Genomic DNA, 25,392 nt, shown 5'->3' with positions numbered 1-25,392 from the left:
GGAAAGTAGGAAAGGGCAGAGCGGCCGGGCCTGTGTGGCACGTAATACAGCACTGTTGGCCATTGCTCTTGCTGTGGGGGTGTGTGTGGGTCTTGCAAATCTATTAAGGATATGCTCAGCAGGTAAATCAAGGAGTAGTACAAAGGATAGATGGATTCACTGCTTTCAGTGGGATGTGGGTTGCGCTGCAGTCTCTGGCGCGTGGTTGCCGTGGGGGGTGGCAACCCAAAGGCACTACCCACCGCACTTCTCCGCTCGCCGAACCAGCGAGCCGATCCACTATCACTCCACAAACTGGACAGCGCTGATCGCTGCAGATGGTATGGGCCGGCTAGAGGTGGCAAGGACACCAAACAGGAGAGACATCATGCGACAAGCGCTACCTCAGCGCTCCCACAGCTGGGTCGGTGCAGAGAAAGATGATCTGTGGCGCACTTCGAGGTGCAGCGCTACAATCTGTGCTGGGCCGCTGGGCAGGGCCGAAATTGCCAAGGCCGCCTCCCTCTCTCCTTCAGGTTGGACTCCATTGTGGCCCTGACACGTGGCTTGCGTCTGCTGCGGCGGGAGCACCCGAGGCACAAGCTGCACACCAAGTTAATTATTTCGACCCCGGGATATAAAGCCGGGCCTAGCACCAAGTGTACGTGCCCCACTCCCACCGGTAAATGAGGCTCCTGAAGTGCGGCCTTTACTCCTCACCTCCAGTGTTAAAGCCGGTCAGCCCACGGGCCACACGTTGACTTTGTACCCCCGGCAGCGGTATTGCGGCTCCTGCCGGGTCACCGAGGCGCCTGCATAAGGCCTGCTCCGGCGATCCAAGGCTTCGGGAGGGTGCAGGCTCAGCAATACGCACCAGAGTTCCTCGCTGAGGAAAAGAGCGACGGATGGCATCCAGGGCCTGCACGCCCCTCCTCCGCTGCCAAGGCTGATATCCCAGGCTAAGTGCGACGTCAAGCCGATCTCGGCGTAAGCTTACTGAAAACAGCCGTGCTGTGGTGCAAATGAATCGCGCTGGCTTCAGGCACACAAGACTGCCATTCGTGCCTCTTCAACTTTTGATTTTAAATGGATAGATGCCGAAAACAGGTGAGCTCGGGCAGAGCCGCCTCAGAGAGCGGCCCTGTTATCCGGCAGTTGGCCACGCCCCCCTCAGATGGGGTTTTTAATTTTCCACATGAACTTTGGAGAAGTCGCTTGCTGAGATGCAGCTAGAAGATTCATGGCAAGTATCTTTTAAAACTCTTTACACCCCAGTCCATACAGCCAATTTAAGGAAATATCACATGCTTCTATTGGACCCCTCTAAAACTATCAAAGTTGAGGAATGGAAGAGTGCTGAAATATGTAAAATGCAGTCTATTCAAAGCTGATGATGTCCACATGTTTTTGGAGTGTCCAGGGATCCAAAAGCTCTGGGTCGATGTGAGTAGATGTATGACCTCCATTCTTGATATGGCACTTCAGGTAAGCTTGCCTATTATAATCTTTGGGGTGGTAGTACAACATGAAAGTTTGAGAAATTATTTTAAAAAATAATTTTCTATTTAATCCTCCTTGCTTGGAGGGAGATCTTTAAAAATTGGATCAGTAATCTTCCAGCTACTTGTCAGACTGGGTAAAGTCTATTAAATATATCATTAAGTTAGATAGTTCAGTAGCGAGAAAGAGAAATTAATTTTGGACCACAGTGCTGAACTGGTTAGAGTCAGTGGGGTAGAGATCGACTGAAACAATGTGTAACAGGGGAAGGTCCAATGATTACGCCTTTTCCTGGTTCCTACTTCTCCCATTGTGATCTTCAAATTGGTCTGGATGGCCAGGGCGGACGTTTAAGGAGAGGAAAATTTGATTTTATGCCTTAAATATAAATGATCTTCCTAGGCAAGGTGCTCATAGAGGAAGATCTCAGAGGTTAAACCAAATGCAAATGAGAACTAATAACAAATAAATACATAAATAAATTAATAAAACAATCTTTCTTCGTGGAAAATAGAAATCTAGCAGACAAATTGCACATTTTTCTAAATATTTAAAGCAAAGTCCCCAAGCTTAAGCATTCTATTGCAGTGATAGATTTAAATGCTGAAAAGACACACTATAGAGTTAATTGGCAATTCCTAGTGCGTGCCTTTTGATGGCATGGGTTTGGCCTACGATTTCTACAACTAATCTCCTTACTATATTCTTCTCTCTGTTCTTCTGTTATGATTACTGGAGTGCAGTCCCCATACTTGACTCTACATTGAGGCACGAGGCAAGTTTGCCCCTTATTAGCCTTGTTATTCACTCTTGCCCATAACGCTTTCTGCATCAACTAAAACACTCCAATGATGTTTCTGGTTTCCAGCCCAAAGACATGCACATTACATTTACAGCATATGCGGATTCTATCCTTCCTTATATTTCTTAGTGGGAATCCTCTCTGCCACATGTCTTTAAAGAGCTAAGAGCATACTTGGAAGTGTCTGGTTGTAAACTTAATGAAGAAAAGTCAGAAGTGATACCTTTGAAATAGTTCTGTTTCAGAACCTCCTTCACTGGAATGGGCTTTTCCTGGAACCCTGACGAAATAAAATGCCTGTGGGTCTGGTACCGCAACAATCTCAGGGATAATGTAAAAACAAGCATTGGCATAGCCAATAGGTCTCGCCTTTGGGACCTTATAAGTGTTTAGCCATGCAACAGTTGCATAACTAAACACTTATAAGGTCCCAAAAGCGAGACCTATTAGCTATGCCAATGCTTGTGTTAACTGCTGCAATCTATTGAAGCCTCACGGAGAACATCAAAGTGGCCGTGCGGCCGCGAAAGTGATCGCAATCAAACATCAAAGCGGCCGCGAAAGTGAAAGTAATTGCGGTAATGCGCGACGCGCGCGCCCGCGCACATGCACTGTAGCTCTAGGCTGGCCTGGTAGCACTTTTTGGAGCCCTAACATAATGTCTCGCCAGACCAGCGCATGCGCTGGGTCAGGCGAGACCTAACAAATATGGGTGTTCTTGTCTCCAAAATTACTAAACTGACACAGGGCTGATCGCAACAATTTTTGTCATGATGAGGTTGCCTTGATACAATTCAAATTATGATACTCCCTATCAACAATTTTTATCTTATGTATTTACCTACTATAATCCCTGGGGCACACTTCACAGCTATCTATAAGCTATTATCTTGCTTTTTTCTGAAATGGAAAATCCTCTCGTATTTCACTACATAGCCTCAGGTTGTCCAAGTCCTTAGGTGTGGTTATCTCCCCAGATTTTTCCCTGTATCAGAAAACTTTTAGTAGTAAGCAGTGCCAAGGCTGTTTTTATGACACCCTGGTTCTACATCCAAATTGTGGTACAAATTGGAGCTTGCAAATATTTCTCCCTTCTCTCACGAGCACCTCATTTACATGTCCTATCCCCCTAAGTATTAGATACCTTCCCTTGTTTTCCACTCCTGTTCATTATCCAAGCCATATGTGATACCCCACCCATCCTCAAATGAGTACTTTGTTCAAAGTCCTATTCGGTACAACAAATGGTTCTTGAATAATGGTAAATCCCTGTTTTGGCGAGTTCAGTTGAACAGTGAACAGGGGTTTATTAACAATGTCTCTATTGCTCTATCATAACAATGTGGTCATTCCTTTTGGGAGCCTCTCATCGCTCGTTAAGCTACTAATTCTCTGAAACAATATCTTCTGTTGGAACCTATGCTCTCGACCACACACTCTATTCCCTTTCATACCCTCCTATACCTGGTCATGACGCATAGATTTTCCCCATCCCCATTACCATCGGCTCCAAAGCTGCTCTTATCTATACAACATTAAAATACCATTCCAACCGACAGACCCAAATCTAAAGTTTAACTCATCTGGTAATTGGATTTAAAGTACAATTGGCCTATAATCTTATGGTAGAAAATGTACAACACTGGATGCCCTTCTAACCTCAATCAAAAAATATACTATTTTTATAAAGGCTTTATTATACCTCAGCACATCTCTTCAAACTAGAATTGCTCAAAACAGATAAATGCTGGTGTTGGAATACAAGCTCTGGATCATACCTTCACATCTTTTTCATGTGTTCCAAGCTCTCTCAATTTTGGGATCAAGTATGGTCACGAATTAATGTCATTTTGGGTATTAGCTCTCCACTCTCCACGGCTGCTTTATTTATTTGTGGTTTGAGTAATGTCTGGTCTCATAACAGACTTCATGGCAAATTAGTGGATCTTATGGTTGTGACTGGTTTACAGGTAATCACCTCCACCTGGAAATCTCCAATAGTGGTGGAACTTGATCTGTCATAACCATCACCTGGATCGGCATAATTCACATTCTACCTTTCTATTTTTCAAACACGAAGCATTGTGGGAACAACTTACCAGATACTTATGCCTGCATGCAAGTGATAAAGCTTAATTAACTGTCCAGTAACCAGATACTGTCTGTACATATTACTCTGCATGTTTACCATGTTGATTTATTTCCTTTTTCATTATTTACTTGAATCCATATAGTTCAATTCGTTTTTACTATCGTATATTTATGTTATGTTATGTTACTGAGTTTATAAAACATGTGTACACCAAATGGTTTCATAGCGCTATAGTGGGAACAAGGATATGAGATACAGAATATGTGGTGCATTAGTTATATGCTTGTCTAAATAATCAGGTTTTAAATGATTTCCTAAATTCTGATTAGCAAGATGCAGATCTTATCTCAGGGGGAAATGAGTTCCAAAGTTTGGGGGCGATAACTGAAAATTTGGAGCCACTCAGGAACTGATAAGTAGTCAGAACATTGTGGGCATTTTAGGGCGTTCTTTTGGATTAGGAAGTTGATGAAGAGGAGGCTTTTACTGTGAAGTGATTTAAAAATGTTGTAGTTGACTTTGAAGATTGCTATTTGTTCGACAGGCAGACAGTGGAGGTCCTTCATCAGGGGGTGGTGTGGCAACATTTGGGTTGTTTCTGAATTAGACAGGCTGCCTGTTCTGGATAATTTGAAATCTTTTATTTAAGCTTTTGGGTAACAGAAAGAGAGATGCAGTAATCAATCCATGAGAGGACAAGGGCAATGACAGCCTGGACAAGGGCCTCAAAGGTGAGAAATATGAAGATTTGGGGGATTTTGCGGAGCATTAAGAAGGAAGAAGAGATATCAAAGAGCCTTGAGAAAGCCCCAGACTCAATAGCCATAGGGGTAAAACATGTGTTCGCTGTTTGCATATCAAGTGGTGCATTTCATCTCTGTCAGAATATTGAACTATCCATCAAAAGTAAAAGAACACATAAAAAACAACGAAAGGGATGCATGTTGATTTATTGTGAATGAGAGGACTCTCCTAATCCTTTTTCCATTACCTTTTAAACTGAGGAACAGAAAGTCCAAACCCCGTTGGAGTGCTCCACCCACACAAAACCTAGGGTGTTTCAACAACAGGAAGAGAGCGTTGAACCTTCTATCCTACCATCATAATCTGGTTGCTGATAGGTTCTTAATAACGGCTCCTAGATTTGGATTTGCAGTTTAATAGTGTTCAGCATGTGTCGGCGAGGAGTCCAGTGCTGTCAATGTGAAGAATCTTGTGGTTGGCAGATTACACTATTCAACATACCGAGAAAGGGAAGGATGGTTTGGGGGCATGAAGACGATGCACTGCAGTGATATCTCTTAGACTTTCATTTGTATTTTGTTAGAAATGTAAAGCTCACAATGTTTGGTGATTAGTTTATTGTGCTAAAACAATGCACATGAACTACAATTAATGAAACAGAAAACAACAATATGCAAAGGCAATTCTGATACAAATATTGCTCTTCAGACATAACTTTATAAATACAAGATTTTATATATATATATATATATATATATATACATACATATAGTTTCAGAATTTGATCCCAAACTAGAAAAGTTTAATATGTTCTACATGAGGATAAAGTAAATACAGATGACAGCAGTGAAAAGTGAGGGCTATTTTCAACCTCTGACACTTCGCATTTGTGAACATTAAAATCACGTTTACACCAAGATGATGTCACAGTGTGGGGCAAACTCTTTCCTCTGCATTTGCTTAATTTTAAAGGGACCTACCAGTGTAGAGAAAAAAAGCCAGTTCTCTTTACCCAATCCTTCATCTCTAACAATCACCAACCATAGGCATTCCACATTGTTCCTTTGTTTGATGACATCTTCTTGATGTTTGAGATCTCTTATTGCATCATTCAACAGATATGTTCTGTTGCCTAGAGGCAGCAGGAAAACACCTAGAGGGAAGCACTCCATCGGACTGGTTATTACCATGCACGACAGAGTGCCTCGATGCTCTCAACCAACAGCGGGGCGTCACTTCTCATATATAAGGCCCTTAATGTTTTGTGCTCTGTGTCAGCCGTAATATTGGTTGTTGATTTGGTTTCTGACCGAGATGCTCACATATATAACATATGCCACCCAGGCGACTGTAATAGCGATTCCGACCCCAAGAGCAACATTGTTGAGCGTCAGCGCCGTGCGGGAGTTCTTGCGAGCCTGAGTAGCGTCCCCCATGTTATTGGCGTCTCGTGTCTGTAAGACAGAAAAGACCATGATACGGTTAGAAACAGGCACTGGGGGCTGAGCCTGTTACACATGCATTCAGCCACTTTTCAGGTACTTTCACAGATCTACCAGGAATCAGAAATCCTCCTACTTACTGAATAGAAATTTTGAACCACTACAGTAACATCTATTTCACCAGACTGCTGAAAAAATATTCCAGACACTAGAACATGGGACACTTTGGCATCGTGTAAAAAGTATCACTAAAAGGAGAGTTAGTTTTGTCTCGCACCTCTACCCCACCTCCAAAGAGTGCAATTCTCCCCAAGGTTAGGGTGAAATTAAATGCCACTAAATGTAATCCCTATAGTGCCTAGTGCAAAATACTGAAGCAGGTGTCAGATACGTACCTGGCCGCGCCTTTCCAAGAACACTTTATAACTGAAACAGTATGCCGCCTCTGATGAATTCTGACACACATCACCCAACCGGTCACATCCACCCCCTTCCAAACAATGCAGGGGTGTGGCTACATTGGTGCAGCAGGTCCAGTGGCACCGGGACCCTATGAGCCCAGACCATGGCTGAATTTTACTATGCCAACCGAAATTCAATGGGCTATGTTCCTTGCTTGCACCAGGGCCCTTGGCCTCCTTGCTGCATTGATGAAACAATGTACTCTCTCCTAAAGCACACGTAATCCACCCTTGGTAGTGTGTAAGCAATGAAGCACCTTGCACCACAAAATTTATAGGAACTAAAAATGTATGTGAATGTCTAACGATCACAAAAAGAGCAACAGAGCAAGAGGCCCAGGAGAGGGCACACCTCCTCCAATGGGAAGACAGGGTCCTCCTACATGGTAGAGAGGGGTTGCGGCAAGCAGCTCAGTCCAGGCCTTCAACCAGCGGGTTGCTGGTTTTTCTAGACTGGGCACATGGACCTAACTTCTGCTCTGTGAACACCGGGTACTCTGTCAACCATGAGAGAACCCAAAGCCCACAAGACCCCATTAAAAATCATCTAGAGAAATTCTGAGTCCCCCATTTTACAGATTTTTGATATAAATTGAAAATCTTGTAAAGTGGCAGAACATTGGAGTAAAGCAAAACGTTATGAAAAAGTGTCACCTAGTGCAGAGCTGATTAAGTATGGATATTATCCTCCTCTGGATGTTTTATGTAACCTAATTTATTTTTGTCAATCTATTTGTTGCTGCAAGAAGTGACACCACTAAATCAAGATGTTGTGTGTGAGCTGCAACAAACCGCCCAGCTGATGATGTTAGCTTCTATCCGTTCTAGGCTGTGGTCCAAATGGCTCTACCAATGCTCTTCCATTGGCTTTGAAGTCTAATTTTCAATGAATGCCAAGTCATTGGGTTTCACCCCGGAACTCAACCTCACCTTCAAGGAACACATTACAAAACAAGCATTTGCAATGCAATAGGTCTCGCATTTGGGAGTGTTTAAGCTATTGGCATTGTAAATGACAATGCCTTTTATTTATGTCTTTCGAAAACCTGCAAGCGATGCATAAACACGCACTACATATAGTCGTTGTTTACGAGAACCAAGGGGACAGTAAAAGAGGCGCAGTTACTGCCATCCTTGCTTCTCGTTTGCAATGACTACAAGTACAAAGTGTGTGTTTATGCACTGCTTGCAGGTTTTCAAAACATAAAAATAAAATGCATTGTCATTTACAATACCAATAGCAAAAAACTCTTGCAAATGGTAGACCTGTTGAATTGCAAATGCTTGTTCTGTACTGAGACCCGCATGCCAGCATCTGCCACTCTGAAGAAGTCATGGTGTGTTTCAATATTTACCATCACTACACTCAGAATGTGCTTTAATGTTTACCTTTCTCCCACTACAGAGCATGTCGCGCCCTTGTATAGTGATTATATGACTACAAGGCCGTGTCAAATTGTGCAGGGAAAAGAAGGACACAGGCTGAGAGAAAGCAAAAAATGAATAATAAGTTTCTGGGGAGAAAAGACAATATGACGTAAAATACAATATAGCTTGCATAAGTCTTAAATCCACCTTGGGGCGCTAATTGACAACAAGTTGTGGAGGAAAGGAAGGAAAAATGAAGAAAGGAGTAAGACAACTTGTTGTCACTGCTTATTGTATGCAGATATCACAGTATACCTCCAGTGACGTAACACAAAATGATGGGGTTTCTGCAGATTGTGATGAGGGGGCCCAACTCTTCCAGCTCTCACTAGGGATATGACAAAAACATACCATGGGATTTGGGGAGGTGGGGGTCTGTACGGGAAGCATACCGGCTCTTCTCAGAAGTACTAGAATTTAAAGCTGTCATACATTTTAAGTGCATCCAATGTCCGAAGACATGCCTGGAGCTGTCAATGTGTGCATAATGCACCCCTCTAACAAAAAAACACCCTTTGGCAAAGCATCCTGTGTAGAAGAGACTCAGACTTCCACCAGTCTACACATTTTCACAACTAATATAGGGGCATATTAACAAGGGCTTTATCTCCGCTTTTTTTACTTTAAAAGCCAAAGAAGCAGAGATAAAAAATACCGCCCTATCAACAACAGGGTGCTAACATGCAAAATCGCATGTTAGCACCCTTTTTCACAACGCTTCACTTTGCATCTCTAATGAGATGCAAAATGGGCGTTCAAGAGCAAAATAATAGGATATTATCAAGCTTCACGCTAACCCTGTTAGAGACAAAAAAAGCAGCGCTAACCACGGTTAAAGCTGCTTTTTTACGTCTGCTAATTTTCAGACTTAGCCATGTAATCCAAAGGGAGGTGGATTACATGGCTAAGTCCACCATGGGCTATCAACAAGGATATCCCTATCCTTGTAGTTTTATCGCTGCATTACCAGCGATAACCTCCCAAAATGCCGCTATCGCTGGATTTTTTATCGCCTAGGCGGTTAGCGTTGTTAATAACGCGATAACCAGGCGATATTATCCAGCGATAGTGGGCGTTAAAGAAATTAACGCTAAGCACCCTTAGCGTACATTTTCCCTGTTCCTTGTTAATATGCCCCATAGCGCCTAGAGGGCTACTTGCTCCTCGTCTTTACATCTGCTAAATCCATCTATGTGCTCTGTCAGAGCTCATGGAATTTTGCTCTTGAAACGCATTTACATCTGCTGTTTTCAGTGGTCTAACTTCAGATCTCTGATTAAAGGGGCACTGTATCCTGTCACACAGTCACCCAAAAAGGACACACTCCTTAACTGAACACAAGCACCAACAAAAGAGATGAAAAGGAAGGAATGTGTTTTATGTGTGGAGAAGTGTGCTAGCATGGGGTGTCACATTAGAGCTTTTTCATGAGTGGTGCTTAAAGTCCGGGTTTTTCCTTAAATAGGATGGCCGGATCTGCATTTCACAGTCCTTAAAAGCTGAAGGGTTGAAATTAGAATTTGGAGAATCACAGCTTGAAAACAGTCAATTGTGGATGAAACTTTAGTGAAAAATGCCAGACCGGACATTAATATTGTGCTCTTTTTAAAAGAACAAATTACATTTCGTGCAAGCAGCGACACTGTATTCCCTCAGAACAAGGAATATTGGTGGAAGGTTCATGATGGCAAGAGCTTGTGGCCGACAAGAGGACGCTCTTTAATGCAGGGCTGCCCCGGGCCCACGAAGCGGGCCCTCCTAAGAGGGTGGCACCCCTTAGTGCCACAGGATGGCACACAACAGTCAGCCTCCCAGTGTTGGGGACCCGCGAGGGTCCTCCTGTCACGCGTCACTTCCGGGCAGGAGGGGGTAGGGGGAGCGGTACTTATACCTCTCCTGCCCCCTGCTCGCCCTCTTTTTCTTGCTACCCTAGTTAAGAAGGTACAGGTACACTGACCATAGGTTTACTCCATGTCCTCCGATCCACAGCGGCATGCTACAGTTGCTTTAGTTAAGCAAAATATAATTGGGAGCGGTCAGCCAACAAGGGGACGAATGTCCCAATTTTGGCCTTGGAAGACGGGCAGGTGTGGTGCTCCCTTTCAAGGGGTAGGGAGAAGGACAGATTCCGACCAGGCTTGGCTGAAGGTATTCTGTTACACCCACTTGGAGATAGATGTATGGCCTAGTGTGTCTGGTCGCCCCTTACCTGGCCCTTCAGGAGAGTGGTACTCAGTACTCTGGGTCATGCTGACAGCACGCGCCTTACCATTTTGGGGTTAAACAGGTATGGAGGGTATGATTAAATGTCAGGCTTGCGGATCATGGCAGGCAACTTTACAAGCACTCTTTTGAAGGGGCAGCAAGCCCACCGATCTGGGCAGGCTTGTCAGTGGAGCGCCTCATGCAGGTGGGACGAGGTGCATCCCAATGTGTTAATAGGTACATTCGTCAACAGTCACCCAGGGGCGTGGCCGGATGACAGGTCAAGTGTTTTAAGTACAGGCGAATGGTGAATATACCATAGGCACCTGATGTTTGTTGGGGTGCAGTGTTATGAGGCAAATAGGTGCAAGCCATGGTAAGTTAGCTCAGTGGGTCGGAGCGTGGTGCTCATTATGCCAAGGTCACTGGACCGATCCTCGTACAGGCCAGAATTTTGGATTAGTTGTATAGAATAGTGTGCAGCGCTCAACAAAAGGGGTTTTGCAACCTAACATTTCCTAAAGTTGCCAGGACCAACGGTCTGGGGGGAGGGCCTTCCGGGCGTCCTGTGAGTGGGGGTCCCAGGCATGCGCGGGAACAGCTTACTGCAGAGGTTGCGAAACAGACTGGGGGGGTGTCTCCCCTCCCAACATTTTTGGTCATACACCTGGGAGGCAATGACTTTCCGGTGTAGGAGGGCAATCAGGGGAAGCCATGGAGACCTCGCGCAGGAGGGTGAACAGCGCCATGCGTAAATTCACTGACCAAAAAGGGGTTTGGGTTTTATCCGGCATGGGTTTCTACACGTTAAGTCCACAGGGTGTTTTGATACAGATGGGATACACCTGTACAAAGTGGGAATGGACATATTCTTGCTTGATCTGGGGGAGGCCTTGGAATCAGCAGGGTGTAGGTAACTAGGTCTATCGTGGTGGGGCCCTGGGCTGACGGTGGCCACACCCAGTGCTGCGGCGGAGTTACATGGTGATCCAGAGGCTGTAAGGTACAGAACGGTACCCTCTGCAGGAGCACAGTAAGGGTGCTAAAGCCTAATATCCCCCAGGGAGGTCCTCGCGTTGGACCCTGGAGGAGCAACGGCGCCCCGTTAGTCCTACGGGTGGTTGTGGACCTGAGCAACCGGGGGTTGCCTGCAATGCTCTACCCCCCTTAGCTGGGGGGGCCTGAGTAAGAGGGTGCACTGGTGGTCCACCGGTGGGAGAGGCTATCACCTACCCCAAAATCGACAAACACCGGTTGGCTAGGATCACGGTGTAATTTGTCTCATCAGGCGGACAGGCGGGCAGGCGGCGAGGGGCTGTCTGCCCTGGGATCGCCCGGAAGATAACCCACCATGTTGGCATATTTGTTATGCAAATAAACCTGCAGCAATTTTCTCCACTAAGAATGTATCTTGTCTGATTATTTATCCAAAGTATTGCTGTGGGAGGTATGGAGAGTGTTGCCGATATTGGCACTTAGCTTAAGTGCTAGAAAGGGCAGCCCAGGGACAGGTGAGAACACGGCCCTCCTGCCTGCTCGGACACGACTCCTTGAAGGAGCCAAGTACCTGGAAGTGCCTCGCTTGCAGGGTGCACTGGCAGCACCTCTCAAGTGTGCAGCTGATTTGCATGTAGTGATGACATTTTTACTTTACCGAATGGTTCTAAGAATTACTCAACACACTAATTCATATTTAGCTGCTTCCCCATACCTCCTCCCAAAAACCATTACTGTAAAATGACAAGAATCTTCTCACGGAAAACAGGCAGGCGTGAGGTAGAGGGGGAGTAAAGAAGGCAGTAGGAGAACCTCATTAAAGTAAATAGTGCTCACAGTCTAAATAACGCATACTGTGTAACACTCGAAGTAAAGGGGCCATTTGACATGGGAGTTGACAAATGAAGAGGAGGCAGTAAAAGGAGGGATTAACAAGCCTATTGACGAATAAAAAAAGCCAGCATTTAGGACAGACAATGACACAAGCCAATGGCAAACATGGGCTGAGAGTGGGCAGGGCTTCTATTCGATACTCGTCTACAATAAGTCTTGCAGCTCAGGCTCGACCTAAAAATGTGAATATAATGTGATTGGCAGGCAACTATATTTAGTGACTTCATTATGTGGGTTTTGCCTAGAATATCAGGATAAAAGTTAAGGATTTAGTGGACTCCTGATTAACATTTTACTCGATCTTCAAAGAGTGACTATCCCAGAGCGATCTGGCTTGGCTCTCATTGTAGGTGCCAGTGTGATCAGAGTCTGTTGTCAACAAGTTAACCAGTACCCAAGACTCAGAACACAGCAACTTAATGTAGCTCATATCAGGAAAGGAAGTTTTCTGAAGATCCACTTTACCTACGCAAAACTACCAAACGTTTTCTAAGTAGCCTGAAGCCCTGTAATAGAGCACACAGTCTCTGCTCCAGTATTGGAGATCCTTGCATCGCAGTGCATTACATGCTTTAGCACATCTCATTTACCAGCATTGGATATCTGACCTCAGAAATTGAACTACCTGGACTCTCAGCAAGGAAACCAGCACACCCAAAACCTGAGACCAAGCTAAAACATATCATCCCTACTTTAAGACATGGGAAGGCTCCAAAGAGGAAAAAGTCTTCATACAGAAGCAACAATGACTTGCAAATGGCACATATTTTAGGGAACTATGGGGCTTTCCAGAGTGCAGGAAACCTATTAAGCTGGGTCTACACTGGACTCTAAGATACTGCTGTGCAGTATGGGGCAAACTAGTTATTTTTAGTCCTCACAAGACAAAATACTGGTCAGGTGGTTTAAGGGAACTTTCTGACTAGAAGACGTTAATGTATGAGATATTGATCTGGAAAACTTTCCTTTCAACCACGTTTTCCAGTTCCTAGATAGCTAGTTCCAGAAAATCTACCCTATGTTTGTATACTCTCTGCAATCTTGCAGATATTCATACAAACAAAATTATGTGACGTTAATAGCAACAAAATCAATATTTGAACCATTGAGTCTCAAAAGCTGGACTATTCTTCATCCAGGAAAACCGCCTACAGACAAGTGTCAGAACCTACAAAAATGAGATTAAAAATTCCCAATCCACTTTCTTCGAAGACAAAATTAACGCAGCAGCCTCCCGACCAAAAGAAATCTATCATGTTGCAAAAACCCCCCTCAATCTCCCGGACAAACCTTTTAACACTATTAATACACAAACCCGTTGTAATGACTTGGCTGAGTTCTTCCAACAAAAAATTCAAACTATCTATACCTCTTTTCCCCCCACTTTGACCGGCCCAACCCCTCCTTTACCTTCCGAGCTAGGATTCCAGCCCCGGTCCACTTTTGATTGCTTCCCCCTCTTAACTCCACCACACTAGAACCATTTCTGCGCCAGGTAAAATCTGGCTCCCCCAATGACCTCCACGCACCTTGCTGACTGCTACTGGCGTGAAGTTTCAAGAAAAGTTTTTAAGCATGAACTGAATTAAACACGTCCATTACTGCCCATTTTTTGGGTTGATTTTAATCAAAATTATTTTTATGCAAATTTTCTTATTATTTTGCACGGTTATATTGAAGCGATTCAAGCATTAAATAATCAGAAAACAACAGATTATTACAAATATGTACATTACATTAACACATATAAATGACATCACCACTAGCGTACCTCAATCACTCAGACAACAACAACACTCAAAAATACACAAATATACACAAAAGGATGCTAATTAAACACTATAAAACAGACAATTTACAATTGTATGTACAAGATACATAAGGCCATCAACAACTAGCACTTGCAGTACTTCTAAACATTTATTTTTTAGTTGTTTTGACAGATGATTGGCCAAGGGCGAAGATAGGTCAAAAATAGGTCTACGCGTTTCGAATCCCTTCACCGGGGACTCTCTTCAGGACCAATACTCTCTAAAGCTTGAAAGTACGCTACCCAGGCTTTCAATGTGAGACGAAATTAACGTCCAACGACAACAATTTGTTGAAACAGGCGGTATCTCATAGGCGCTTGTGTGTCCTAACTCTTCTTGGTCAGCACGGTGCGCGATGGTTATGGCGGCATTGGAGTAACCGGATAAAAGGCCTTAGCTGGCGATTTAATTTCCACACGCCTTCCCGCACGAAAACATAACCATCTCTGACCAAGAAGAGTTAGGACACACAAGCGCCTGGGTAGCGTACTTTCAAGCTTTAGAGAGTATTGGTCCTGAAGAGAGTCCCCGGTGAAGGGATTCGAAACGCGTAGACCTATTTTTGACCTATCTTCGCCCTTGGCCAATCATCTGTCAAAACAACTAAAAAATAAATGTTTAGAAGTACTGCAAGTGCTAGTTGTTGATGGCCTTATGTATCTTGTACATACAATTGTAAATTGTCTGTTTTATAGTGTTTAATTAGCATCCTTTTGTGTATATTTGTGTATTTTTGAGTGTTGTTGTTGTCTGAGTGATTGAGGTACGCTAGTGGTGATGTCATTTATATGTGTTAATGTAATGTACATATTTGTAATAATCTGTTGTTTTCTGATTATTTAATGCTTGAATCGCTTCAATATAACCGTGCAAAATAATAAGAAAATTTGCATAAAAATAATTTTGATTAAAATCAACCACAAAAATGGGCAGTAATGGACGTGTTTAATTCAGTTCATGCTTAAAAACTCTTCTTGAAACTTCAGTGCAGCATTGGAACTCTCTTTGTTTTGTTTAGTCTATATGACTTGGCTTTGCTGCCATCGAGTCAAAACCCAAGTTTGTTTTGCTGACTGCTACTGGCAACATCCTCCCCACCATACTCAACCTACTGAATGCGTCCCTATCTACTGGCAGCGTCCCGCCTCCCTGGAAGCGTGCTCTGGTCAAGGCCCTCCTAAAAAAAACCAATCTAGACGCAGACAACCCCATTAATTATCGCCCAATATCTCTGCTGCCATGGCTGAGCAAAATTCTGGAAAAATATGCCAACACCATTCTGGCAAAATTCCTTGAAACCAATCACTTACTCGACCCCTCCCAGACTGGATTCCGGCCCATGCATGGGACCGAAACCGCCCTAGTCGCAGTAACGGAGGAAGCCAAAAATATCCTGGACCAGGGAGGATGCGCGGCAATCATCCTTCTCGACCTAAGCGCAGCCTTCGACACTGTTAGCCATAATATCCTCTTACACCGACTCACCAACTTAGGAGTCTCAGGGATTGCATTGGCCTGGCTCAAATCCTTTCTTTCCGACTGCTACTTGCAGGTCTTTGAGGGAGACTTTACCTCCCCTGATAAGCCCCTCGGCTGCGGAGTGCCACAGTGCTCCTCATTAAGCCGTACCCTGTTTAACATATACATGAGACCCCTAGCTGAGATAGTCCGCCCTTTTGGAAAATAAATCATCACCTACGCCGACGATACTCAGCTAGTGGTGGCTCTCAATCAATCCTCCGCCCCACGCAACAGCATGAGGGACTGCCTCGAGGAGGTGACCAAATGGATGACCTCATCATGCCTCAAACTCAACGGGGAGAAAACCGAATTGATGCTCTTAGGCAACCCCTCTCCGCTCCCTATTACCCTATCATGGCCAACCTCTCTCGGCCCTGCCCCCACCCCTAAGGACAAAATAAAGAGCCTTGGCATCCGGCTGGACAAGTCCCTCAATTTCAATCATCAAGCAGTTAAACTGTCAGCCACCTGCTTTGGTCTACTCCGGCTCCTGCGGAAGATTCTTCCCCTATTGCTGCCCCAACCACGACAGATAATGGTTCAGGGTCTCATTCTGTCTCGGCTAGATTTTGGGAATGCTCTCTATCTGGGGGCCACCCTGCGCAAGCTCCAGACTCTTCAAAATTGCGCCGCCCGAACCTTGCTCCTGATACCCCGTAGACTCTCCGTCAAACCCGGCCTAAGGAACCTCCACTGGCTCCCGGTCAGGGAAAGGATCAATTTCAAGGCCCTATGTATTGCTCATCGAGCCTTCTGGAAAACCGGGGCCGCCATCAACCACTCACTTATCACCCCCTACAAACCCACCATACAGCTTAGGTCAGCCTCCTCTTTCCTCGCCACGGTACCCAGGATTAAGAAGACCAGGTGTGGACGCCGCTCCTTCTCCTATAACGTGGCCATCCTATGGAACTCCATTCCCCTTTCTCTTCGTTCTGAGCCCAACCTTCTCCGGTTCCGTAAGCAACTAAAAACCCTGCTTTTCAATAGATCAGTATAAGCCCTCTACCTACATGCTTGGTCCGTAGCGCTAGGACGCCTCAGGGTAGCTACCGTGCTCTATAAATGGTCTTTTCATTTCATTTCATTTCAAAAGAACTATTCAATGGCAACCTTGTTCTCGAGGCTCTAGTCACCAGCTCAGCATGTCTGGTCATTCCATGCCGATGACAGTGTTGCCCTTATTGGCATCCTTCCTGTAAACAAAAGAAAAGTAAAAGAAATGACCTACTCTTTGTTGTCCTTTGATGTTGTTCCTTCACTGTGCTCCTTTGTGGCCAATCTGGCTAGTAGTAGCACGTTTTCAAGATTGTGGCCGATTTCTTCTTCAGCATGCAACTTCATAGTTATGTTATGGTTCTTTTCAGATGACAGCCCCACTATGAAGACACCTATGTAAATCATAAACCTTAGTATAAAATTACTATACCATGATTTGTTTATTTCTTCACATCCAGTGAACTGGGGACGGGCAAGGCAACTGCATAGACAAAGCAGCAACTGGGATCTAAAAATTAAATTAATTTCAATGGCCTTGCATGTTTGCGGGGATTCAATATCAGTTCAACAAATGAAAACATTCAATCTGGTAGGCCCAAAAAAATCTACTAGTAACTACATTTCAGGATCTGAGTATATTACTAGAAGAGATGATGCTAGGGTTCGGCCAAAACAGCAGTAAAAGTGAAGAGCTTGTCCACGGGAAAATACTAGTCCAACTATCTGTGTGTTTCTAATATTACTGTAGAGGATTGCAATTTGGCGTAATTCTTTTTATATCATTCTTAGATCTTAATTTGGTTCTTATTTGCTCTAAGTAAGAACATAACTTATCTCTCAGTCTAATTAGTAATTAGTTGTTGAACCTAAAAGAAAGAAAAGCTGACTAGACTTAGGTGGTATTGTCTTGTAAAGGCAGACTAAAAAGGTTCTTAGATCTAACCCTGAGTCAGTTGAGCAACAAAAACAAACTATAGCGGGAATTTCAGGTGATGAACATTTTAAGGAAGTTCTTTATGAGTTTGAGCAAACAAGAATAATGGTTTTCCCATCTGGTGCCACTGCTGTTCCATCTTGGAGTATGCACGTTTCCACAGTACACTCTCTTTTATAAATGTGTTAATACCCTCCTCTCCCTTTTTGCCATTAATTCTATGGCAGTGTATTTACGCAGCCTAGTCATTACTCACTGGTATGGATGCTCAAAAAAACACGGGTTCAATTCTGCTTTTCTCAACTCTCCATTTCCCCACTCTTTCGACGAAACTCCTAATTCCATTTTTAGGTCTCGTGAGCCAAAGGCTCGAAGAGACATTTTATATGTGGGATTTTCAAAGTGCTACCCACAGTCTTTTGGCTGGCCTAAACCTTGAGTGCACGATCACATGCACGTGCACAGCTGCTCCCACTCCCCCCTCCCTTCTCTATAGCTTTCTTTCATTTTAGCCGCGTTGACCCTTGCATTCCCCCCTCCCTTCACACCCAGCCCTTTGATGCTCTGCTCGATTACTTTCACTTTCGCCGCTACAAACTTTTCAAGCCTTTTACTGCCGCCGGGCTTGTTACACTAGGCAAAGGACTTTAAACGTGTTCTCTGCTGCCATCGTCAACCTAGCTTACAGCCACACTTGGTGCCTGCACTCAATTTGCACACCACTTCTCGAAAACTCAGCAACACTGTGAATACACCTAGTCTTTCTTAGTCTGACCGCTTTTACTAAGGTAGTTACTATCAAATAGAAATTGATTGTGTTATGCCCATGCAAACACGTGGCTGTGCGCAGTTTGAATCTCCTAACTGTCGTTAGCATTAACACATTTCTTTTGCCGTTTACAGGTAAGTCACTTAAGGGTGCATATTCAGTCACTGGTGCCTCTAGCTGACATACTGTTTCACAGTTAGAACCCTCCTCTTGCGTGTATTGAGCCTCTCCCCTACGCGTGCATGGACGGATTTACCACGCTTTGTCTATTTGATCAAAGGCGGAGGCCCGACAGAGAATGCGGCCATAAATTTCTTATGAAGGGGAGGGCGCGCACTGCTCAAAAGGCTGCAATTTGGTGGCTGTTCTAGAAATCTAGAGCATGCAATCTTTAGAGGAACAAACACAGAATGAAGTGCATACCAAACACACCTTATGAAGGAAGTCGGGCAATTTTTCACTTACGTAGAGTAATTATGAACATTGAGCAATGAGTCATCAGAACCGGGATTGCCCCAGGGCCAAAAGTACTCGACACAGTGAGAGTTCACGGGCGTCTGTGCAGGTGGAAAGATAGCTGCTCGGAATAAATGTGTGACGGAGATGTTACTGTACATGTGTATATGTGTATATGCGAGCATTCATCAGTACTGCATGGTTGAATGGCTGCATTCGTAAGTGTGTGTGCGTGAAACTGAACGTGTTCCACGTAGTTGTCACACTGAATTCTTGAGTGAGGTGTGAGACTGAATGATGAGCACAGCCCGGATGACTCTGACTACCTTCATAGGTGTCTGTATCTACGTGAGGCTGCATGAGTACAGCATGGTTGAGTCACTGACTTCGTAAGCGTGTGTTTGTGAGGTACTTTGTGTATTTTGCACAGTTGAGTCACACTGCATTCACAACATGAGTGAGACTGCATTAGTACTGCATGACTGAGGTGAATTGCCTTCATAAGTGTCTGTATGTATATAAGACAGCATGAGCACAGCATGGCTGAGTCTGACTGGAATGGTATGTGTCTGAGACTGCATGAGCACAGCATGGCTGAGTCTGACTGGAATGGTATGTGTCTGAGACTGCATGAGCACAGCATGGCTGAGTCTGACTGGAATGGTATGTGTGTGAGACTGCATGAGCACAGCATGGCTGAGTCTGACTGGAATGGTATGTGTCTGAGACTGCATGAGCACAGCATGGCTGAGTCTGACTGGAATGGTGATTGTCGGAGACTCTATGAGTGCAGCATGGCTGAGTCTAGCTGCATTGGTATGCATGTGAGACTGTATGAGTGCAGTATGGCTGAGTCTGGCTGCATTGTTATGTGTGTTAGTAGACTGCATGAGTACAGGATGGCTGAGTGGGTGATTGCATTGATAAGCGTGTTTGTGTGAGACAGCATGTGTTCAGCATAGTTAAGTCACATTGCATTCATAAGTGATGCGTTTGAGTACATGAGTAAAGCATGGCTGACTATTATTGCATTGGTGTGTGTGTGAGACTGTATGAGCAAGCATGACTGAGTCTGACTAGAATGGTATGTGTGTGAGGCTAGCTGCTAGAGCACAGCATGACTGAGTCTGACTGGAATAGTATGTGTTTGAGACTGCAGCATTGCTGAGTCTGGCTGCATTGGTATGTGTGTGAGGCTGCATGAGCACAGCATGACTAGGTCTGACTGGAATGGTATGTTATTATAGTGCTTGTATGTGCTGTAACTGCTTAGCTGCAGGCGGCCTGGCATTGTTTTTTATTATAGTGTGTGTATGTGCTGTACTTAGCTGTAGGCCGCCCACCGTACTTTTTATAGTGTTTGTATGTGCTGTACTTCCGGGCAGCCGCCGCTGCCTCAGGGCCCTGTCAGCGCCGCAGCGGCATGGGCTAAAGCTCCTAGAAGTCCATCTTTTGGCAGACAAAGTGGGTTGGAGCCATGCCGGAACCTGGCTGCCACAGTTGGACTTCGACAGTGTTCTCTGCTCTCTCTGGAGCAGGTGACATGCGAGCAGCAGGATCAGTTAAACTTTCAGTGCCCAAACCCTTTGGAATTCGATAACAAAAGGAGCGTTGTCATGAAGCTGAGATTGCGCTCCACAAGCTCCTTGAGTGCAACAGATGGCGCTTGGTGAGTTCCTCTTTACATACCTTAAGTTCATTTTGTATCATGTCTTATTATTTCTCTCAAATGAAACAACTAATTGAACCGGGGAACAGAGCGATAAGGTGACGTGCCCAGGATCACACCATTTCCTGAAGCGAGGAAATGAGTATGAGAGTTTGGTGCAGCTTTTCAGTGTGAGGCCCTGCCTTCTGTTAATGGCACGAAGTGTTTGTAGCTCCTGTTTGCACTTTGGCAACACTTTTTCAGTCTAACGTATATTGGAATGCACATAAACGTCCTAAATTTGCTTTTGACTCAGAACAATATTGCTTTTAATGTCAGGCCTCAAGGACAAAGCGCCTTCCTTGCTATTTTCCCGTCACCTTCACACTACATAGCATACCCATTTTCTTTGCGTTGGAGTCTCCTGATGTAAACCAAGTTGTTGTCAAATATAAAGCACTAGATTACTGTTAGCAACGAGAGCACAATCTAAAAAACGATATATTATATGTGTGCTCAATGCTGAAAATCATTAGACTGGAATTAGCTTTAATGGAAGCAACCACAGCTGCTCTCTGCGATTCTGGGATGATTGCTTTATCTTATGCATTCTGTGGGTCCACCTCTTGGGCTATTGGCCTTTGCTGAATGGATTAACCTGATGGGGCAATATGGTTATCTTGGCGCATGGGCAATCACGATTAATGCAAAGCTGATGGGGAATTATGAAGCTTATATTTTCAAAATTATTTGCATCAAAGCCATAGTTGTTGCTTATTTGTCTAATGCAACTAACAACCATTGACAAAGCCAACAGTCCTGGCTTGTTGTAGGCGTAATGCTACTTGTTGTATCTGGATGGAATGACGAAGCAGCAAAAAATCAGCGGGGCAACGCACTATGCTAAACATGGGTTTTCAGTTTGTGGTTTTAAGCAACGCCCTTCATTACATCGGCCACGTCCCTTTCAGAGCCCCCCCCACAAAGCCTTTCCATTCCACTGAAAGCCCTGCCTCCGTTATAGTTACTTCCTGCTGTAGAGGGAGAACAAGTTCACTCAGGCCATCATACCTGCCAACTTTTTATGAATATTACAATTAATATTTTAACAACAAACATAACACTAAACAATTTCTTACTAATGAAAAGATTACACAACTATTACCATACCCAATACGTATCATCTTCATATTCTAAAAAGTATTGCATAACTTTTACAGTATTCAAATTAAAACTAATTTCATTTTTTTTCAGATATTTAATATCATCTGCATAACCTGCTATATCTAATTGCATTTCTGACAATTTTTAACAGGTTGCTTTGCTTATAAGTACTTAATTTCTTAATGCACGTACAAATAAACCCCCAAAAATATTTTAATTTTCAGTGCCAACAACTCAAACTTTCATAATGCGAGACCTATTGCATTGAAAATGCTTGTTGTACATTGCAGTCACATAGCTAAAGAGGATCTGTCGCCTTGCTTTATTCAGAAATATTCTCCGCTTCCTTGCTCCTCTCTTCTGTTCAACATAACACTATGTTCATCCACCGAAGAGAGCTTTTTACTTCTTCATTAACTGCCCAAGCAAACGTGTTTGGATGGTATATAATGCAGCACTCACTTCTGTTGCCTTACTTTTCAGACTTCTAGATCGAACTTCAAAGACTGGCTCCCTAAACCGAGCTCCCCGTCCCCCAACGCCCTTGTCTCATTGACACCCTTATCTATGTTATGCCTGGTCATTTCTCCAGGGTCGGACTGGGAACCAAAACCGGCCCTGGCAAAGAGCTCGGCAGCCCCCACCCCCCCTTCCAGGGGGAGGGGGGGAGATTGGAGGTGCCGCCGAGCTATTTGCCAGGGCCGGTTTTCGGCCGATTTTGTAACCGGGCCGATTTTGCACGGCCCTGTATCAAAATCGGCCGCCAGGGGCCCAAAACCGGCCCCTGTGCGGCGCACCGGGGGATTGCCCGGTGCCTGCTACGGCCAGTCCGGCCCTGCATTTCTCTGAAACCTAATAGTCTTCTTACAGCCCTCTCTAACCTCTCTCACCTACTTATCCTCTCTTTCACCCAGTCTTTTAACCACAACTGTGCTTTTAACAAACCTTCTCTAACTGTGACACTCTGAATCATCCCCTATAGATGGGTGAAACTCAAAATCTACAACCTCTTCCGTTCCTGTCCACAGATTTCTCTGAACTCGTTCCCCCTGTGCTTGGAAAGCTGGACACTCAAGGTGAAGTCGGTTGTCTCGATTTTTTTGAAGGGATTCCATCAATGCAGCAATCATTTGACATATTCAGCGAAGAGTAAACATTATTCCGTTTGTATGCTCCTGATAGGAACATGCTTTGTTTACTTAAGAAAACAGGTTTTCAAGTTTTATTTCCCAGGTGGTGGAGCTGGAACTAGGGGTGCTGGGAGAGCTCCTTTCCCTCCAGCATCCTCCTGCTGGATTGCTTTGTTTGCTGATTTACACGTTGTTCTCTGAAATGAAGGTTTCACTGCACACACCATTAAAATAGATCCTTCTCCACCTCATCCTGTTTAATGACTTGGGGGCATATTATCAAGGACGGCGTTAAAATTATCGCCGGTTTAGCGGCAGAAAACTGCCGCTAAAGCGGCGATAATGGGCTTGGTAATATGCCGCAGAGAATTCCCATAGAAGTCCATGTTGACACCAGAACCTGGGCTTCTATTGGAATTCTCATGGGCATATTATCAAGCCCATTATCGCCGCTTTAGCTGCAGCTTTCTGCCGCTAAAGCGGCGATCATTTTTAACGCCGTCCTTGATACTATGCCCCTAAGCTACTAGCCCATAAGGGCTGTTAGCCCAGGAGAAAGAACCATATAGTGAAATTAAAATGCATTAATATATTCACAAGGGCAGGTACTGGTCTCCTTGTATAATTTGCACGTGTCAGGAACTCTTGGATTACCAAAGAGAAAGACGTCAAAAGCAAACAACGAGGGTTCCCCATAAAAACATCACCCAAGCACACACTCAACAACACTGATTGGCACTTCTATGTCACGCAGCACATGCTACTCCGAGAACAGATCTGCACATTAAAAAAAACAATATTCAATGGTGATTTACCAAGTCATACAAATGTAATCCTAAATTATGTAAAACGAACAGTAATACTAATATGAATATATGTGATCCACATTAAGTATACCATCAGCACGAGCCAAATAAAACCCAAAATGTTACCGGACAGGTATATTTCATATTCAAGATGTTATGTTATGTCATTATATTTTAATTTATTCAGCGCACAGCTACTCGGAAGTGTCCTGGCGCTAGCAACAGAAAGGCGGCCCAAAAATACAGATGTCCATTAAAACAGCAGAGTCTTCAAAGACTTCCTGAACAAACGAGGATCAGAGATGGCCCTCAAAGTCAGGGGAAGCGAATTCCAGGCAAGGCAGGCTCTACGGGCAAAGGAGTTGCCCCCCAACCGTTGACGCTTAAATTTGGGCACCTGCATCAGCAGCAGTGAGGACGACCTCAGCTGTCTCCTAGGAATGTAGAAGGTGAATCTGTCCTGCAAATAAAGAGGGGCCTAATCCATAGAGGGCCTGTTGCACAATTGACAGCATTTTAAATTTCAGTCGTGTTTCAACGGGAAGCCAATGAAGTGACCGAAGCTGCGCCCGTACACTATGCCTGGAGGACAGCCCCCCTAGAAGTCTGGCGGCCAAATTTTGGACCACTTGCAATTTCTTTACAAGGTAGCCCGGGCTGCCCGCCAGGAGGGCATTCGCGTAATCCAGGCGGGAGAGAACCAGTGCGCGCACCATCGTCTCTCTGGCCTTATATGGCAGCAAGGGGAGAAACTTCTTCAAACTCTTCATCAGCCCAAAGCATGTGCCGGCCAAGTTTTTTTTACATGCGATGCAAAGTTCAAGTTCTCGTCAAACCAGACGCCGAGATTTTTTTACGGCCCCATTAATCTGGGGGGGACATGGAAAGCCCGAGGGCCAGAGTCGTGCTCTGAACTCAGGAGAAAATGAGCCAAACAGCAGGACCTCCGATTTTGCCTCGTTACATTTCAGCTGTGCATTAGCCAACCACTGAAAGACCGAGGACAGACACTGATGAGGTCTAACCACCGAGTCGTCTTGCTTATTCCAAGTGAACAGCAGCTGAGTGTCATCAGCATAGGCCATCACTTTAGCCCCCAGTGACTCCGCCAGAAAAATCAGCGGAGTCACATAGATGTTAAATAGCAGAGGGCTAAGTGGCGACCCCTGTGGTACCCCCGTGGTAACCCTCAAGGGGACCGAGGCACACGGAGGGAGCCAGACCTGCTGCATCCTTCCCTCCAAAAAGGAGCTGATCCAAAGCAGCGCCCTCCCAGATACTCCAATATCCAGGAGGCGGTCAAGGAGCATGGCATGGGGCACCGTGTCGAACGCCGCCGAGAGATCTAGCAATATCAATGCTGCTCTCCCGCCGGCATCCAGGCACTCCCGGATCGACTCCAAAACCTCTAACAGTGCGGATTCGGTACTGTAAGAGGCACGGAATCCAGATTGCGCCGGGTGAAGCACACCTGCTCCCTCCATGAAGTTAGTCAGTTGGAACGTGACCGCCTTCTCGCATACTTTGGCCAAACTAGGCAAAAGCGAGATGGGACGATAGTTTTCTGGGAGCAAAGGATCAAGGGATGGCTTTTTAAGTAGCGGCAGAATT

The 25,392-nt window shown here is 44.8% G+C and overlaps 1 protein-coding gene across 1 annotated transcript in view; it reads right to left on the bottom strand.

The window, feature by feature from the left end:
- Positions 1-5,717: 5,717 nt before the first annotated feature.
- The window catches only part of LOC146809086 (interferon-induced transmembrane protein 1-like), a 32,146-nt gene continuing 12,471 nt past the window's right edge, over positions 5,718-25,392 (bottom strand). Inside the window, exon 2 of the mRNA XM_085614293.1 lies at positions 5,718-6,571. Coding sequence (XP_085470419.1) covers positions 6,392-6,571 — 180 coding nt within the window. The 3' untranslated portion in view covers positions 5,718-6,391. The remainder of the gene's footprint in view (positions 6,572-25,392) is intronic.

The sequence above is a fragment of the Triturus cristatus genome, chromosome 7, assembly GCF_964204655.1.
Source record: "Triturus cristatus chromosome 7, aTriCri1.1, whole genome shotgun sequence".
Taxonomy (NCBI): Eukaryota; Metazoa; Chordata; class Amphibia; order Caudata; family Salamandridae; genus Triturus; species Triturus cristatus.
This window is presented reverse-complemented; position numbering and strand designations above follow the sequence as displayed.